The following is a 19211-nucleotide window of genomic DNA, read 5'->3' as shown; positions in this document are numbered from 1 at the left end:
AAGAATGAAGTGCTTGAAATTCATCATCCCTGTTGCCATACAGTTGAACTACTTCTTGCTTTACACTAACAATAGGAACCCTTAAAGATGGATTTATCAATCAAGATTTGGTCTTCCCAATTTTCCAATATCTTGGACTGACAGTGAGTCAAAACCAACCTTGTCTTGATCCCCATCTTCGTACTAAATTGACCTTTCTTAAAAGAATCCTCTCTCAATTCTAGAACTAAACGTTCTCTTCCTTTTTGCTTTCTCCAAAATTTGTTCACATTATTTCTACAAGTACTTTCATTGCTCTGCCCCTTGTACTTTCTACTCAAAGTTGGAGATTTTTTCAAAGGAACTTTCTGTAGCTTTACATCATTCCTTGAGTCAGCTACGTACAATAGTTGACTGCTAGGAAAGTTCTTTTGCATTGCAGTATGCAACTTTATGAGAGAAGTTGGTGGACATGCTCAGGATTCTTGTTTATCCTTCAGAGCTTAACTTTGAAGTCCTTTGATGAACATGCAATGCTTCAATCTGAAGCCCTCTGTTGGAATAGGAAACATATTGTTCACAAGGGAATACTGATAATTTGATCTTTAAATTTTTGTATGACTGGATCTAACACTTTACTTAACCCTTAAATATTTAACCTTATGAAATTTGGGTTTAGCATTTTACTTCACCTCTGCTGGAATAGGCTCAACCCTTAGTGATTGCTTAACAGATGTGGAAGTGTGCTCATTCTTGAGCATGTAATTGCACAATGTGGCAGTTGACTTCTTATTATTACGCCCATAAAAATGGCACATTTGTTTTATTACATGCAACTGAACTTGGTGATCTATAAGTTACAAACATGAGTTGTATGGTTGGTAATTACACTTATGTGTTTTTCCAGGCTTGGGTCACCCTTAGTAGAGCAGAGTTGAACTTTGGGGAGCCTGATAGTGCCATTGAAAGTTGTGTCAGGACATTAGCTATCAAGGTATAGACTCTACCTGTCTACTCTTTTTTTTCTCATAATCACTCTTTTTTGAAATCTTTTCCAATTAGTTTGCTATGTAGCATGAACATGATTGAATACTTTCTCTTCTTCTTTATGACTTTTGTCTTCTTTTCATATGATCGTCCTATTGTTCCCTACATTTTTGTCCTTTCCCTTCTATAACTACTGGCTTCTTTGATTTTATTTTCCCAACACACATAGTAGTGAACCTAGATTTAACTTGAAGTAATGCTATTAGTTTATACCTAAATTCCAGTTTAGAACCTACAGAGATTAGTTGGAACTGTATTAGTTGAAGTAATTGATTGCTTCCTTTAATTGTGGAAGTGAGAGCTGAAATCAGAAATCATGGTCGTGGTTCTACATGACCAGGGGCGGATCCAAGAGAAGGCTGGCAGGGCTTCAATCCGTGTCAGCCTCAACCCAAACATCAATATATATATATAAAAGCCCACGTAGCCCACCACCTGCTCCCTTAATTGTTCTTTCAATTTTCTTTTCAGTTTGACTTCTTCAAGAAATCACTCCTAAAATTGAAGACTGTACCAACCCTCCCTAGATCCGCCCCTGTACGTGATCCTTACTTTGTCCTAGTTTTAGTTTAGGAGAAATGAACATATTAATTAGTAGATATATTCAATACTTAGTCATTTAGCATTTTATAGGATTTGTTCCCTAGTATCTTTATGACTTTGGTAGTTTCACATAGTTGACTGATCTGTGACAATTTTACTGATTTCCCCCCCCCCCCCCCCAAAAAAAAAAAAAAAAAACTTAGCACTGAAGCATAATTTGTAGTTTTTCTTTTCTAATATATAAGCTTGAGGAGTATGGAAACCATTTTAAACCCTTTATCAAGCCCTTCCGGAAAACTCTGAGGAAACTAAAATATTCAGAAATACTTCTTCAAAAAATAACAGAAAATTGGGAATTATCCTTTAAAAAATATAAAATTAACCATACTAGAGGCAGGGGTGAATCTACTTGTCACCCAAATCCTATAAATAATTTCAAACATGTTCAAATAATAGTTTCCACATTCTTTGCTTATTGTATAATATTCTACATCGAAAGAGAACTTGCTTTCACAATAAATGTAGATTCCGTTTTAAGATGAATTTTTTGTTTCAAAACCTGATTGAGCACAAGTTTAGTGAAATTTTATTATACTGACTTTTTGGTTATATAAGAATTTTATTACATTAACTTTTTAAAATTTCAGCCCCCGACATAAACTCCTAGATCTGCCCCTGACTAGAGGACCAACCTTGATAAACAAGCCATGTAAGACCTAAAATCAGTATGTCCTTGTTAACCGTATGTAGGATATGTATTGGCTTTCTTCTTCTTATGTTGAGCCATATAATCCTCGTACACTATCTAGGACACAAGTATTCAAATGTATATCCACAATCTAGGATTAAGATATAGCTAGAGCTAGACAACCAAAATGACTATTTCCAGAATTACATACATTCTTTTATCATACTGTTACAAGTAGAGAACTGCAATCAGTTGGTTTGGCGTCTTGTACTTTTCAATCTCTTTACTTCTATATCTCTCTCTGTGTATGTGTGTATATATATATAAACTGGTATGTCTATAATTATATCTGTATCTAAGGTGATAATCGAAGTGACATGAGAGATGAAATGTCTCTTACCTGAATATCGCCTCTATTTGCTCTAAGGGACCCAATTGGTCACTAATAAGAATCAAAATGATGTTGCATGAGTGGTTTCTTTCATTCTTTCTCTTTTCATCTATTTCTTTTCATCCTTGCAATCTACTTTCTTGTAATCAAAACTAGCAAAAAAGGAAGGAATCGAAAGAAAAATAAGAGGCAACAGGTGAATGGAAATATACTTTTGAGCTCAGCTGACCCCCTTCTTGGTTCTGTTTTTTTTCCCTATTTGAGATAGATGAATCAATGAAACTTTGATCCTCAGTTCCTTTTTACTTAATTTCTGGAAGACCCCTAAACATGGTTTGATTGAACAATCAAGGTCTGTTTGTCGTGACTCTGAGCTGCCAGTGCTCCTTTCATTGGGTCACCATGCTTGGCGTCGAGAACTAGTTCAAAAGTAGGTGGTGGTCCAAAATGAGCTAACTCGAGTTCTCGAATGATGCTTTTCTAGTTTTTGAACATCAATGACATAGGCTTTTCGACCCTTGTTCCCAATGAGATAGGTTTTTCCTCGAACCATTGACCCTTGTTCAGAAGGGATGAGTTGATTCATTCAATGCCAATGGAATAATGAGACAAGCTGGTCATCAAGCTTGCTCTCATTGTTTCTTATTGTTCCACTTTATCAATTTTGTGGCCTTAACCCATATTGCTCTTTGGACAACCAAACAATCACAATAAGATTCAAAAATTTTAGATGCAAATTAACTAACCCTATCTATGTGTTGGGAGAAAAGCCCATATAACTAGATAATCCAAAGCCAAAACCCTCCAGTTAGGGCAATATAATGGATCGTTAGATGATAAAAATAACTAAATAAATCAAAATAAAACTATTCAATTACACGCAAGAACTCAAAAGATTTAAAATGGAAAACCCTTCAATGTGAAGGAAAAAACATAAGACAAGCTTCGGCCAAAATCTAGTATCAAGAATTAATAGATATAAGAAGTCATGTTTAAGATAGTCTCACAATAATTAAATAACAATTTCTTGTAACTCCGCAATAGATATAAAAGAAACCTAAGATATATTAGAACAATCTCACCTAATTGACCAAAAGACTAATAAAATCACCAAAACCTAAATAGAAACCTCAAATGTATGAATTTACTATACAGAATCTTGCTTGCAATAATTGGAAAAATTCTCCAAAATCTCAGCCCAATGACAAAAATCAACTACTTGTCTATAGCTATGAAGTTACCAAAACTAAATTCCTAACAAGAACAACACACAAGCAAAACTTGAGAATTGAAGCTTCACTAACTCTCTTGTATATATATCCAGCTCATGCAAACCAAAGCATATATATATATATATATATATACATCTCCAATTCCAAATGCACTTTCAATTAATTCTTTAATTCCAATTTAAATTGGAAGCAACTAAATTGTAATTCCAAATTGATTTGGATTTCTACAATCTTTTTTTACCAATAAGACTTTTAAATAAGTCTCCATATTTTTCTCAAATTTACAATTTATAAAATTATAATTGTCTTTAATGTTTCTTTAATTTTTATATGCCCTCATGAACCAATTAAAATAATTATGGGATTACTAAAATAATTTGTGGGGCATCTCCCTATCAGTCCATATAGAGAGGAAACCCAACAAATCTCCCCCTTCCGACCTATATGGGGTGAGTGACCATCCTAGCATTCCTTCTGCAACTTTTTAATTTTTTTGGTCAAAAACTTAGACATCATTTCTAAACCATTCTCATTAGTATGAATCTTTTCAAGTTGCTGTAATTTAGAATCCAAAACATCACAAATCCAATGATACTTGACATCAATGTGTTTTGACTGCGATTGAAAGGTTGGATTCTTACTTAGATGATTGGTACTTTGAATGTCATAGTGTAAAAAATACTTCCTTCTTTCAACTTGAGCTCCTCTAAAAATTTCTTTATATACAATAGCTCTTTGCAAGCTTCATTAGTTGTAATAAATTTTACCATAATAATAGATAATGTGACACACTTTTTGTACTCTTGATTATTAAGATATTGCTCCCCCTACAAAGGTTATCAAATACACTTATGTGACTTTTGAGATTCAACATCTCCAGTCATATCTGTATCTATTATGAAACTTTCTAATTCAAGTTTATCAGTCCCATAATAGAGACAACCATTAGATGTACCTTTGAGATACCTGAGGATCCACTTCATTACATTCCAATGTTCTCTACTTAGATTAAAGAGAAATTTGCTAACTACATCAATTACATGAGATATGTTAGTCTAATGCCAACCATAACATACTGTAAAACCCCAAAATCCAAACGCTTACCACTTGAGCTAAAAGCTATAGTTGTTAACCAAGGGTGACCCAAGCCTAGATTCCCTCGGACACAATCCAGGCTTGGGTCACCCTTAGTTACAAACATGAGTTGTATAGCTAGGTTATATTTGTTTATTAGTATTTCTAAATGAGGGGGGATTGGGATTTAGTTATGGTTGAGAGTATAAAGGACTTGAAATTCAGGTATTACAATCAATTTTCTTGATACACCTATAAGTACTACTTGGGTAGAGAGCTTTCAATTATCGCATACCAAAGAAACTAAATTAGAAAATTTTGAGTAGCAATTGAGGGAGAGAAAGGATCTAGATTGAGAAGACGTGATTTATTGAGCAAAAAGAAACTAGTTGATGTCTCACGATAATTATCAGTGCAAGGAAAGGTTGGAAGAAACAATGAAAAGTGAGGGGGAGAAAAATTGTAGAAGGAAGTTTACAAATTTCTTCATCGATAACAAATGAAGGTAAAATCCCTCATTTGTTACTTGGTGTTTTCCTTTCTTACCTTTCTAGAGACCCTACGAAGCTTGGCCAACAACGAGGTCATCTTCTATTGTTGTCCAGTTATTATTCAACCATACTTTAGGGTTTGTGAAGAGCCTGAAGGGCTCTGGTCTATGCACAATCAGTTCCTCAAACCTCTGTTGGTTTAATATGTTGCCAAAGCCTAAACCTCTAACCTAATTAGATGAGAACTATGACCCAATTTAGGGTCCAACCTAACCTAGTTAAAAAAATGACTTAAAAAGGGGTCATAACTAGTCTTAGAACTGCAGAAAATGGATGTGACAAGAGGCTTGACATCAAGATATGAATAGGAGTAGGAACAAGATTAGCTAAATTAATCTAATTTGGTTGTGAAAATTGTTCAGACAACATAAGAAAAAATAAGTTTGTTTTTTCACTAGAAGGGTGTACAAATAAATAAAAAATAAAAAATTTCAAGTGAAGGTTGATTGGATGGTGTTTCACAATTGTAAATCTGTAATTTATTTTTTCTTTTAAGAAAAGGTTAATTGTTATTCAGAGATCATAAGTGCAAATCTTATTAACATAGTAAACGTCCTAAACAATGAAATCTAAAAAACTAGATCTTTTAAAGGATAGGAACACTAGAATAACCCAAAAGTGGTTCAGAGATCATGAGGGAACGATCCAAGGAAAAAGAGATTGAAAAACAAATTGAAAGGTAATAAATATCCAAAAATATAAGTGGAAACTACCAACAAAAAAAAAAAAAAACTCGTGCTAACATAAGTATCAAAATTATGAAGTTGGTGCTTGGTTCAATAAGACTTATGATTCTTGTAATTAGGGGCGAACACCTCTAAATAGGGTTTGGGGTAGTTGCCAATCTTCATGGACTTGGGATTGCAAGTAGCAATACCCTCCTTATTGTGATTAATAGTTAATAATCTATATGGGTTTATTGAAATTTTAGTGTGAAATTATTTCGTATTGCATTTCTTATAATTTAATCTTGGCAATGATCTTTCTTCTATTAGAATTGTAGGGTTAACTTTGTATTATTTTCTCAACCTTCTCCAGCACTTTTTTCTTTTCTTTTTTATTTTAGACTTGTGGAGATATCCATTTAGGTGATACATTGAATGGAACAAGGTTCAGCTAATGAGCTAGTTGTCTTCTCTATTATTGATGGTTCTAATGGAACATTTCCAGTAGCTAGGGAGAATGTTTTGTGAGAATTATGAAATATTGTTGTTTATCAATTTGGTAGTTTATGGAGTTGTGTTTGATAGATTGTTGATTGTTCTCACCCTTCATGTAGCTAGAATATTATTGCATTCTAATTTCCTATTCATATATAATTTTCCAAATGAACGTCAATTATTTCCAGATATGAAGAATTGAGAGAAGTAAGTTTTCTACTTTTTACTGCTCTGAGTTGATAACCTAATCCCAGTACTGGTGCTCATGATCTGTAATTAATTAATTAATGTTTTGGTTACATTCTAATTGATGAGTTTAATTAATATTACTTGTTTTCATGGCATTCTGTTAAACTATCTCTTTTAATTGCATAAATTATAATATAAACTGTTTCGTGATGATATTCTCAAATACACACACCTTATTATGATAAAATTTACATTTGCTTATCCTTTGGCTTAATTTCTTGTCTTCTTCCCTTCATCTCACCATCAGATCTTGTCACATATATAATCCGGATTCCTTGAAGCGCATCAAGGTTCAAGATGGATGGTGAATCAGCCAAGGAAGAAAATGCCGTTGACAACTCAATTTCAAGTAGTTCCGGCGGTCAGCATGCTCATGAACCACAAGGCAACAGGGACAATGAGTTTGGAAGTGGTTCAGCAATTCGACGAAGACCTGGCCGGCCTCGAAAGAGAAGAGATAGCATCTCTTCTCGACGTCCTACACGTAAAGGTAGGAATATACAGAACAAGAGGTGTCGCTTGGAGAAAACAGAAGGAACCATATTGTCATGGTTGATAGACGTCAAAATGGTCAATGAAAACCAGACAGTTTATTACATGGATGGAACTAGCAAGAAGGAAATAAAAGAAGGGGCTATTCAACGGGACGGAATACTGTGTGCATGTTGCAGCAAGGTCTTCAATGTACTAGACTTTGAGCGTCATGCGGGTGGTGAGCTGCACCAACCTTACAAGAACATCGTCACGGATGAATCAACACGTTCCATCTTATCCTTTATGAAAGAAGCTTGGGACAGGATCGAGGAAGCTGGAATTCAGACACCAGAAGATATCATGCCCAAAAGAAATGCTGCTGCAGCTGCTAATGATGATGGATATGACGATGCTTGCATAATATGTGCGGATGGGGGAAATTTGATTTGCTGCAAACTATGTTCTTCAACTTATCATGGTGACTGCATGGAGGTGAGGAGATCTTTGCAAGATTTAACAATATATTTAGTTGCCCAGCCCAAACATAACCTATGATTAACTTACTAATTTTCTGGATCTTGGATTTCAAGTGGCAGGTGAAACCTGAAGATGATTGGTTGTGCGCTTATTGTGTCTGTAAATTTTGTGCAGAACCATGCAAAACCGACGATTATCTAATCTGTTGTTTTCAATGCGAGAGGAGATGTAAGCATACTATCTTACCTATTTTGTGCATAAAAATTTCTATTTTCCTATTTTGTAGCATAACATATTTTTCAATTTAATTAATCTTAATTATATTTTGTGGATTGTGAAGATCACTGGGAATGCTTCCAAGAGAAGAATCCAGAACCAATCAATCTCAATAGTCCTAGCACCCCATTTTGTGAACAAAATTGCAAAGAGGTATCTCTCTCCCTTAAATCAAGGCCCTTCTAAGTTAAAGACCAAGTGAGCTTTGAAGGTAACTAAGCTGATGTGTTTTTAAAAGGTTTATCGGAAATTGGAGAAGATGTTGGGAGTGAAACATGAACTTAGTGAAGGATTCTCCTGGACTCTACTTCGACGAATGGATCCAGACTTTGGTGTCTCTTTAAGTGATTCTTATCAAATTACTGAGTGCCACTCCAAGCTCACAATTGCAAAGTATTTAATTGAGGAATGTTTTGATCCCATAATAGACCGCTATACCCAAATCAACACAGTTCACAATGTTGTGTATAATTGCAAGTAAGCACTTAAATCTTAAAACCCTAAATTCCCTTTTCAGTGTATGATTTGATATTGATGTATATTGTAAAAGATGAGAGTACGTACGAATTCAACAATTGTCTCATCTTGAAGTTTTGATATGGCTAGTAGTAGTTGATTTGCTCTTGACTTTCAGGTAACAAAACGTCTTCCTTTTTAATGTTGTGATTAATTACGATTGCTTCAAAAGGATAGAGCAAACGATACTAATACTTTAAAGAATGTGTTTTGTGTAGGTCAACTTATAATCGGGTCAACTTTAGGGGGTTCTATGCTGTTATCCTGGAAAAGGGAGATGAAGTCATCACAGCAGCAACTTTGAGGTATAAAATAGAAATAATTATCTAGAACTTTTATATAGAATAAAATGTTATCAGAATGATGTCAGTCCAGTAGATTTATTATTATTATTATTATTTTGGTTTACAGCTATGGTCACTTAGTAGCTAGGTTCTTACCTTTTCAAATCTATGTATGGATTTTGTTTTGAATATATAGCTTTGACTAATAAGTTCTCTCTCAATTTTTTTCTTTTTTTGGGTTTTGTTATAGGATTCATGGAACTAAGTTTGCTGAAATGCCATTCATTGGAACGCATGAGAAGCATAGGGGTAAAGGAATGTGCAGAAAATTCATGGCTATAATTGAATCTGTAAGTCATTTCTGCATCCGGATGGAAAATTAATGCTAAATAACTTTCAAAATCTTTTCCACTAAGAAAACAATACAAATAGAGAGAGTTAGAGAATCATATCATGATACACACACACACACACACATTTCGTTTGCAGGCTCTTTCCTACCTTGAAGTTGAAAACTTGGTGATTCCCTCCTCCAAGGAGAAAGTCAAGTCATGGAAAAACTCATACGGTTTTCAACCGATTAGCCACTCGATGAAAAATGATCTAAGGGATTGGAATGCCTTAATGTTTCATGATTCCATCAGATTACAGAAGGTTCTACCTATCTCTAAAGGTTCTCCCTCTCCCCAACATCTTATTATGTGTTTTTATGCGTTTGTTTATTTAGGAGTGTGTATAATTTGATAAACCCTGAACCCTTAAAACAAAACGAGTTAATTTTTGCAACCCATGCTCAAGTAGTATTCTTATACAAGTGTATTGAGAAAAATGAGGATGATGCAACTGTAATATTTTGTATTCTGGCAATAGTGATGTTTGTTTTGGATGGACAGGTAGGGAAGATGAGCAGGCTGAGAACAAGGAGCGTGGACTTCCCGATTTGAACCTTGAAGCCCCCCCATCAGATTGAAAAGAGCACAGTAAACCTCCCTTTTTACAACATCTAGATTTAAAAGGGAGATTTAAAAGGCTATTAGAAGAAACACCCCCCCCCCCCCCCCCCCCCCCCATCAGAGTGTTTGACATCAATGTTGGCTGGCTGGCTATTCGTAGAAGCCTGGGACAGTTGCAAAGGAGCCAGCCAATTGTTTGATACTGTTTCATTCAACATATTGTTAGTTTGCTGTTCATACAATTTCGATGTTAGTTTGCTAGGACCTGCTTTCGTTGAATCCCAGCAAAGACACTGCATACTGGGATGCTATGATATTGAGTTTTTCTTGAAATGGCATGATGGATGAAGCCAGAAAATTGTTTGTCATCAGTGCTGGAGAAAAATAATGTCTCGTGGAATGCCATGATGTCAGGTTATGTCGAGTCGGGGGATCTCGATTCAGCTATGCAGTTGTTTCAGGCAGCTCCTGTAAAACCTATGATTGCATGGATTGCAATTTAATAGCTGGGCACATGAAATAATTTGGAAAGCTTGATGTGGCAAAGAGAATAGTTTAGATATATGCCGTGAAGAATTTGGTTGACATGGAATGCAATGGTTTCCCGTTATGTTAAAAATAGGGTGGATTGAAGCTTTGCAGGATTAACAAGGAGAAATAAGAACAAATTAAGACTGTGATCGATGATTGAAAACTACTATAGAATTTTTATTAATTTTTATTAATTTATAACAATATATCTAATGAGAAAAACATAATTTTCTCCTAAAAAATGCAAGTAATTTGACTTGAACTCAAACCGAATTAAATTATTCAAACCAAGCAACTAGAATTCAAAAGAGATTTGCTAGCTGTTAAAGATTTTTTTTGCATGCACAAATACAGTAGCAAAAGTTGCACGACTCATACTCCTCCTTGCCACTTTTGGTTGCAGACTCCGAACTTCTTCCTTAGTTCTTCAAATCTAATTTTAGGCAAAACCTCAGTTAGAATATCAGCTAGCTGATCATCAGTTTAATTTGCAATATACTAGAATAACTTCCTTATTCTTCTAAACTTCTCTAATAAAGTGATTGATGTTTAATTTTAAAATGTTTTGTCCTGTCATGAAATATAGGATTATTTAAACTAGCTATAGCAGCCTCATTTGTCAACAAAAATCTCAATTGCTTCCCTTTGATCATGCTTCAAATCTATAGTAATTTCCTCAACCATAAGGCTTGATTCACAACAACAATTGTGATATACTCTGCTTCTACTATTGATTGAGTAATGATTGCTTGCTTCTTTGAACTCCAAGAGAAACAATAGGTTTGCAATTTTTCATTTTGAACTTCTTTAATACTTCTTTTCCACACTTTTGCTACCCAATGAAAAGAAAGTATGACATATCTCCTAAATCTGTCATCTCAAATCTTTCATTAATTATTAATTGATATATGACATCTCTCCTAAATTTGTCATCTCAAAGGCCTTCATTATTTGATGTTTGAATTGTTCCACCAAAGTTGGATTGCTTCCTATCACAAGCAAATCATCAACGTATAAAGAAATAACAACAATATCATTGTTAGAAGACTTCACATATAGAGTTGATTCACTCAAACTCTTCTTGAATCCTATTTTCAGTAGGTTATCATCAACCTTGCTATACCGCTATACCAAGCTATTGGTGCCTGTTTCAAGCCATACAAGGCCTTCTTAAGCAAGTACACCTTATCTTTTTTGGCCTTTCACTACAAAGTTTTCAGGTTGCCCAACAAAAATCTCCTCCTCCAAATAGTCTTTAATTTCGGAATGCAGGCTTAACATCTAGCTAATAAATTTTTCACTCTTCTTGAGCTGCAAGTGCTAGAAGCATTTTGATTGTGTCAAGCCTTGCTACAAGTGCAAATGTTTCTGAGAAATCCACCCTAAATTGTTGTGCATACCCTTGACTATCAATCTTGCTATGTGCTTGTTGATAGAACTATCAGCATTTAGCTTGGTTCTAAACACACATTTTACACCAATTGGCTTTTTATGAATTGGCATATCCACTAAAATCCATGTTCAATTCTTTTCTATCATTCTTAGCTCCTCCTCCATTCTTCAAAACTTGCAGGCTAAAAGCATAGCAACATTACATTTCTGATAAATGTTAGAAAGCAATTTGGTACCTCTAATTAGAATGTCATCAATTATCTCCTTACGAACTGCTTCAAAATTTGGTTCTCTGCTATGCTCTACTTTGGATTTGTCCCCAGATGCAATAAATTTGATGCTCTACTGATAATCACCTTTCTTGTCACGAGATGATAAACTCTAAAACCTTTGGTGATACTATTGTAGCCAATCAATATCCCAATCTCAACCTTTTGATTCAACTTGTCTCTTTTTACATCTGGAACGTGTGTAACAGATGTAGCCAAACACCTTCAAAAGGTTTGTAACCATTATAAACTTCAAATGTTGTTTTGTTCTTCAATCTTTTTGTTGGTAGTCTATTGAACAAATAAATTGCAGTATTGACAATCTCATCCCAAAACTGCTTAGGTAATTTCTTCTCAATTAGCAAGCACCTAGCCATCTCCATTATTATTCTATTTTTCTTTTCACACGCTCTATTTTGTTGTGGAGTGTAAGTTGTTAATTGATATTCAATGTAACGACCCATTAGTAGGTTTAGAGCATTTAATATTTTATGATTTACATTTCTTGAAATTTTTTGAAACGATAAAATTCTAATAATATAAATTTCTAGAGATGAGAATAAATTCATTGGGCTTATAATGAAAGGGATAAAAATTTTATGAGTTGAAGTAATAAGTTGGGCCTAAATTAATTAGATAGTATACTCACAAGTGGGCTTGTACCCATTAAGAAATTTAGAGATTTGTGTATGATAAATAATTAAATAAAGAAATAGAAAATAGGTTAATAAATGTCATAAAGGGGCATAGCTCGGGCATGTGTGCAATTGGGAAGGGCAAAATTAGAAAGGGATTTGTGAGAGGTGGGGTGGCAGACATTCCCCAAAATTTCTCCTTACTTTTTTTTTTTTTGTCCCCTTGCTCCCTCATTTTCTTCTCTTTTGACTCTAGCCAAATGTTTTCTCCTTCTTTTTATTTTTCCCTTCCTATTCTTCTCCTACGACTTCTTCTTCTTATTTTTCTTTCTTCTATTACTACTACTTTTTCTTCTTCTTCTCTGGTAATAGCTACAAGTGGTGTAAATTACAGTATTTGGCAGGTTTCTTCTCCTCCTAATTTAATCATTCATCAAGGCAAGTTCTTCTTGCACCATATTTTTAATTTAGTGCAAGTTCCTAATCCCTTACAAGTTCCATTGTCTCTTTTATTTTGAGGCAAGTTCTTATATCTATTTTTTTTATTTCAATAAATTTATTCATGTCATTGCTAAATTTATGTTCTTGAAATTTTTAAATTCAGATAAATTTGATACCCTATCAGTTTAATCTTGTTGACCCTAGTATTTGAATTATGTTCAAAAGTTTAAATAAGGTTTTAATCCATCATATATTTTCAAAGGAATGGTGTTTTTCTTTCTATGATCCATGTTTTTTTTTTTTTTTTTTTTGTTATAGCTGGATCCTTGATAAACCATAATTATTTCATGATATTTAGTTCAAATGATATATATAAATTCATAATACACATAAGTCTAATTATTTAATTTATTAATACCATTGAGACACTAACGTTCTTAATGACCAATTAAATGTTTAATATTGATAAATATTATTATAATATTTAATGTGTATAGTATGTTATATTAAAAAAAGAAATATATATATATATATATATATAATAAGGAAATAAAGGAAGAGGGAAGCTGTAATTATGCGCGGAACATATATATATAGAAATGTGTAGTGTATATATAGAAGCTATGTAACACATCATATATTATTAAACAAAAATTGAAATGAGAAAATGGGTAGTGAACGTACATATAAGTATATATAATATTATATTATAATATGATATTTATATAATATTATATATACCTATAATAGGGTAGGGCCACTAGAGAAAAGAAGGAAAACAGCAACCTGTTTGACACACGCATGTATAATATATATTATAAATATATATTATAATATATTATAAATATATATAAGATATTATATAATTTATATATTAAAATTAAAAGAGAAAATTAAATTAAAAAGAGACGTTCGACATGCACACTTAATCTATAATATTTCATTCATTATCCATTGCATTACATTTAATTAATTTATTGCATCTATCATCTCTTGTATTAATTAATTTATTATAATGGACTACACACAGTCTTAGTGTATGTGCAGTTCTGTCAAAATTAAAGTATACATATATATATATTGTGAGCATGACAGTACTGTTGTGAACCTAATATGATGTGCATAAGTAGCATGGTCTCATTACGATGCATCATTTTATTATAAATTAGCACACCTGATATTTTGCTCGGTAAAAAAAGGTACCTTAGGAGCGCCTGGCACATGATGAGGTGGCCATAGCCCGGCAAATAATGCTCACTATTATTTGTGCATATTTTTAACATGGTGCATTTATGTATGCTTGGCATGATGGCTTACGAGCCCATGGGAATTGTGATATTATCACTGATAAAGATTGCACACTTGCATAGTTATACATGATGATATGTTGCATTTAACTTGAAATGGATCAAGTCATAAATTATGGGTCTTATATAACTGTTGAGTCCTTATTTACTCTTTTGGTATCACCATATTCTTGGACCTTATTTACCGTTCATTGTTCTCGAACTTGCTGAGCCTTGTAAGTTGTAACGCCCCGCTCCCACTTACGGGTGTTACTCGTGAACAATCACCCGAATTGTCCACCTGCCCGGCCTTACGCGAAGGGTGGATCGTGTTTCAAGATGAAACGCCCTAGGTGAGATCTAGGCTCGTCCTTCCCTTCGCTGAATCCCAGGATTCGTTAGAGGAAATGGGCTTTAGCCACACTGCATTGGCTATAGGGAAAATCTCCTTTAGGCGCCCAATCACCATTTTCTCGTTAATTCTTTTTCATCGAAGAATTTTACCGGGCTCCAAAAAAAAATCACCATTTGAACCAATCCATTGATGGATCACCAATTTTTGGAGGAAAAACTCATCATTTTCAATTTTCCAAATTTTTGATATTTTCTCCTAAATACCCGAAAAATCCATTTATTTTGAAAATTCCTCCGGGGCCCAAATTCAATTAAGAAATGCCCCAATTTCTCCCAAAATTCCAATTTTTTTAAAAAATTTGGCCGGCGGGGCCCGCGCGGGGCCCCGCTAAGCGCTGGCCGCGCCCGCGCGCGCCCGCGCACTGGCACAGCCGCCCGCGCGCGGCCACCTGCTGGCGCGCGCGGCTGCGTGCCTGCCCGCGCGCGCGGGCTGCAGGCTGCTGCCTCCAGCAGCCTGCAGCTGCCCCCCCTTTCACTCCCTTTTTCTTTTTTTTTTTTTTTTCTTTGGGCTATAAAACCCCAACTTTTCTTCCAGAATTTATATCAATAAATAAACTTCACTTATCATCAATATTAGCCTATTTTTCTCCAAAATTTAGGCTTAAACCACACTCTTAATGCTTCCAAACCTTCCAAATAACATTTCACCAAGACTTAGGCTTCCTCATGCCATAAGCTATAATCCAATAACCCACCTTCTAAATGAAACATACATTCCAAGATATAACAAACACACATGTTCTTGGGCTTTAACAAGCCATCATCAAACAAAAGAAATTACATCCCATAATTTTTAGGCTTAAAAGAAAAGCCATTACCAACCAAATACAATAATTAAATCAACACAACAACAATGCTTCCATAAGCCATAGCAAGCTCTTGGGTCTTCATTCCCATGCTTTCCCATGCCATTCTACCTTGTATTGATTTTTCCATGCTTTCACAACCTATATGTGAGGATAAAAACCTCATGAGCTATTAAGCTCAATAAGGGTGCAATGCCAAATAAATATGAACATAACAAGTTATATGATGCCAAATGCATGCAAGTGTGGCTAGGTTTCTTTGCCCTCACAACCCTCCAAGGTTAGAGGCATCAACCCACCATTTCATCAATGTTCTCAAACTAACCTATGGCCATAAGTCTCATGAACATAAAAGAACATGCCAAATGCAACATATACATTTATGAAACATATTTAAAACTCATTGCAAGGCCACCCTCCCATGGGGCCAACCCTTACCTCTTCTTGAATATTAAATCTCCATTTCAAGAGAGCTTCCATCTTCAATTTCTTCCATCTAAGATGGCATTCCAAAAGAATTTTATTTTGCATACAAGCATACTAAAATGGAGAAAAGAAAGAATAAGGCTTACCTTAACTTCTTCTTCTTTTCTTCTCCATTTCCTTCCTCCATGAGAGACTTTCTTCTATCTCTCTTCTTTCTTCCTTCTTCATTTCTACAAATGGCCAAAAGGGAGACAAGACCTCACTTCTTGTCATTTTATACTAGTTCCCTCATATTTCAAGAATGCACCCTAGCCATTAGATTTATTTGGTGAGAATAAATCCTCACCATCCAAACTAACACAATCCATGGCATTAAGTCTTGTTTAAAGTCCACCATTGGATCTTTTCTCACTTTACAAGACAACATCTTAGCCATCCAAAGGAAGCACAATCCATGTGCTTTGCTAGGTTTTAATCTTAGCCTTTGATTTAATTCGGAGATTAAATCTCCACCTTCCAATCATTTCTCTTTTAACATCTCTCCACCATTTGGCAATCCATGCCAACTTCCAAGATTTAATGGCAACCCTTGGATCACTTTCCCATTTCAAGAATTAATCTCATCCCTTGAAATTATCCTTTCTTTCCCATTTAAATTAATGGGACTATTTTCCAACATCACATTTGAGAGACATAAATACTTTCTTATGTATTTAAATAACTCTCATATTTTCCAAGGCATTAATGGTGACCATTTACCATTTTCTTTTGGATTTTCTTTAATCCATATAATCATGCCTCTTATTAAATGCTTACAAGACCAATTATCATATCTTTTGCATTTATTTAATTCACCCAATTATACTTGAACCACAAAATGCCAAGTGTCACAACAAGACACTAACCTTGGCTTCCAAGTTTAATCTCATCTCTCCAAGTGGCATTACCACATTAATTCACAACTTAGGAAAAATATAATTATTCTCCTCAAATAATTTAATATCCACCATTTTCCCTATTTCAAAATTAAATTTCCTTTATGGAATTAAATTCCAAAATTCCCAATTACTCTTTGTGAATTTATTAATCCCATATATCTCCACATAAATACCAAATTGGGATTTTTATTCACTTACACACCTAATTCTTCATAGGAATTATTTTTAATTTATCAAAATACCCTTTATTGAATTTCTCTATCCAAATTACCAAAATACCCTTCTCATGGGCATTCTCAATCTCAAGGATCCATCACCTTCTCAAGGGTATTTTTGGAAGTTTACTTACTTCCTTTTTTATTCTCTTGACACCGGTTACACCGGGTGTTACATTCCACCCTCCTTAAAAGAATTTCGTCCTCGAAATTCACCTTACCATAATCTCCTGCCCAAGATAATCGTATTCTCGGGCTACATGGCAAATTCTCGTGCTCGAGAACCTCATAGCTTATTCATTTCTCACATTTACCTTGGGTTACACCTACCTCAAGGCTTTACTTTAGGCCTTTGATCCTCCAACTCTCGAGGACCTTCACCGATCGAATACCGCTTTGGCCTTCCACCAAACCGCACCTTTTGGTCGCTGGTCTCGCTTATTGCAACGCTGTCCATCTTACAGATGGATTTTCCCTGCCTTGAAGCATCACTTTGCTGTCCACTTCCCATTTTCCATCAATCAAACAACTTTCACTAACATTGCTTCACTGATCAGTCTACCACGGTTTTACGCCGATCACACACGGCAACGTTTCACACTGCCAAATCACATGGCCACGATTTTACGCTGGTCCAACCAGCAACGTTTTAGCACTGATCATCCACCGCAATGTCTCTTTTAGTGCCCACAAGACACTTTGACACCCATTCATCATGGCATACCGCCATTATCACACGCACGCATAGCCTAAGTTGATCCTTATGGCAACCTCTTATTACCGATCAACTTATCGTGCTAATACTACACTGGAAGCACCCATTTGGCCCACCTTGCCAACTTCGACCATTTCATACATGGTCTTCTACCTTGACCAGCCGACCCTCATTTTCGATATGATTACGCAAAATCCACATACCTAACACCATGCCAGGTAATTACACAGTTCAACCATACGTGCATTACTCGAGTCCAACTCGAGCTTGGCGATGTACGCACCATTACAATCTCACCTCGAGCTTAACCATGCTCGGGCCACATCCTTCTCCCAACCAGGAGTTCTTGGCATTTAAGCACACAAGGTACTTACTAGCTGATATCGCATGCTAGTAGGGGTCTCTTACCCATACAAGGGAACTCTTCACTGAGCAACCCCTCTTCAATTCTTCACCTCATTTCAGCTTTTACAATTATGTCCCCAAGCTAGGCCTTACCTTGGCTATTTACCCTACCACGAGTCCAGGATCCTACCATTGCGCTTTAGGTCGTGAGACCATTAATCGACCCTCGTCATCACCCACGGTGCGTGGCACAAGTGAATGGCTTGTTACCACCTGCACAATCACTTACTACATCGCACCAGTAGGATGACTCGTGCCTTTGGTCCGCACCATAACAAGCTATCTTGGTTACACCCCCACTCTTGTAGCGGTCTTCAGCCAAATTCACTCACCCAGCCTCAATTTCATTAGGATTTACAAACCTCACCATTTCTCAATGGAGCCTCTTATTCTTGAGGTATGACACTTCCAGCCCTCCTAAATCAGGTTCATTTTGAATCCGCAATTGACTTCAACCATTCATAATGGTTCCCTTTATCCTCCTCGCAAGGACGACACTACAACAACAACGAATTTTTCCTCCACGGTCATTGTATCTCAAACTTCACCGATACCAGCCTTCATGGCCATTCGCACTCGGCTTCAAGGTCTTACCATGCATAATGGTTACCTTTGACCTTCCTGACAACATCTTTTCCCTAATCATTTTGATGACACCCCCATGTCATCTCAAAAGAATTGCTGCTCTTTGAATCTCACTGGTCATCGCAACCAGTACGACCCCCCTCTTAGGCCGCCTTCCTGAAATCACTATCTATAGTTATAGCAGCTAGCTAGTTCCCTGAGAGACTCTGGCTTCTCTCAGATTTCTTATACACTTAACTACAACTAACTCACACCTCTC

General features: G+C 35.4%; 2 protein-coding genes across 2 annotated transcripts; both read left to right on the top strand.

The window, feature by feature from the left end:
• The first annotated feature begins 896 nt into the window (after positions 1–896).
• Positions 897–8987, top strand: LOC127812771 (increased DNA methylation 1-like). The gene is made up of 6 exons (XM_052353298.1): positions 897–973; positions 7162–7880; positions 7985–8093; positions 8206–8294; positions 8380–8618; positions 8876–8987. The coding sequence occupies exons 2-6, from the start codon at positions 7212–7214 to the stop codon at positions 8985–8987; spliced, it is 1218 nt and encodes a 405-aa protein (XP_052209258.1). The 5' UTR covers positions 897–973; positions 7162–7211.
• A 205-nt stretch (positions 8988–9192) lies between these two features.
• Positions 9193–9994, top strand: LOC127812466 (increased DNA methylation 1-like). The gene is made up of 3 exons (XM_052352857.1): positions 9193–9291; positions 9431–9614; positions 9835–9994. The coding sequence occupies exons 1-3, from the start codon at positions 9217–9219 to the stop codon at positions 9909–9911; spliced, it is 336 nt and encodes a 111-aa protein (XP_052208817.1). The 5' UTR covers positions 9193–9216; the 3' UTR covers positions 9912–9994.
• Positions 9995–19211: the final 9217 nt, after the last annotated feature.

Source organism: Diospyros lotus, chromosome 11, assembly GCF_014633365.1.
Source record: "Diospyros lotus cultivar Yz01 chromosome 11, ASM1463336v1, whole genome shotgun sequence".
NCBI classification, from domain to species: Eukaryota; Viridiplantae; Streptophyta; class Magnoliopsida; order Ericales; family Ebenaceae; genus Diospyros; species Diospyros lotus.
This window is presented reverse-complemented; position numbering and strand designations above follow the sequence as displayed.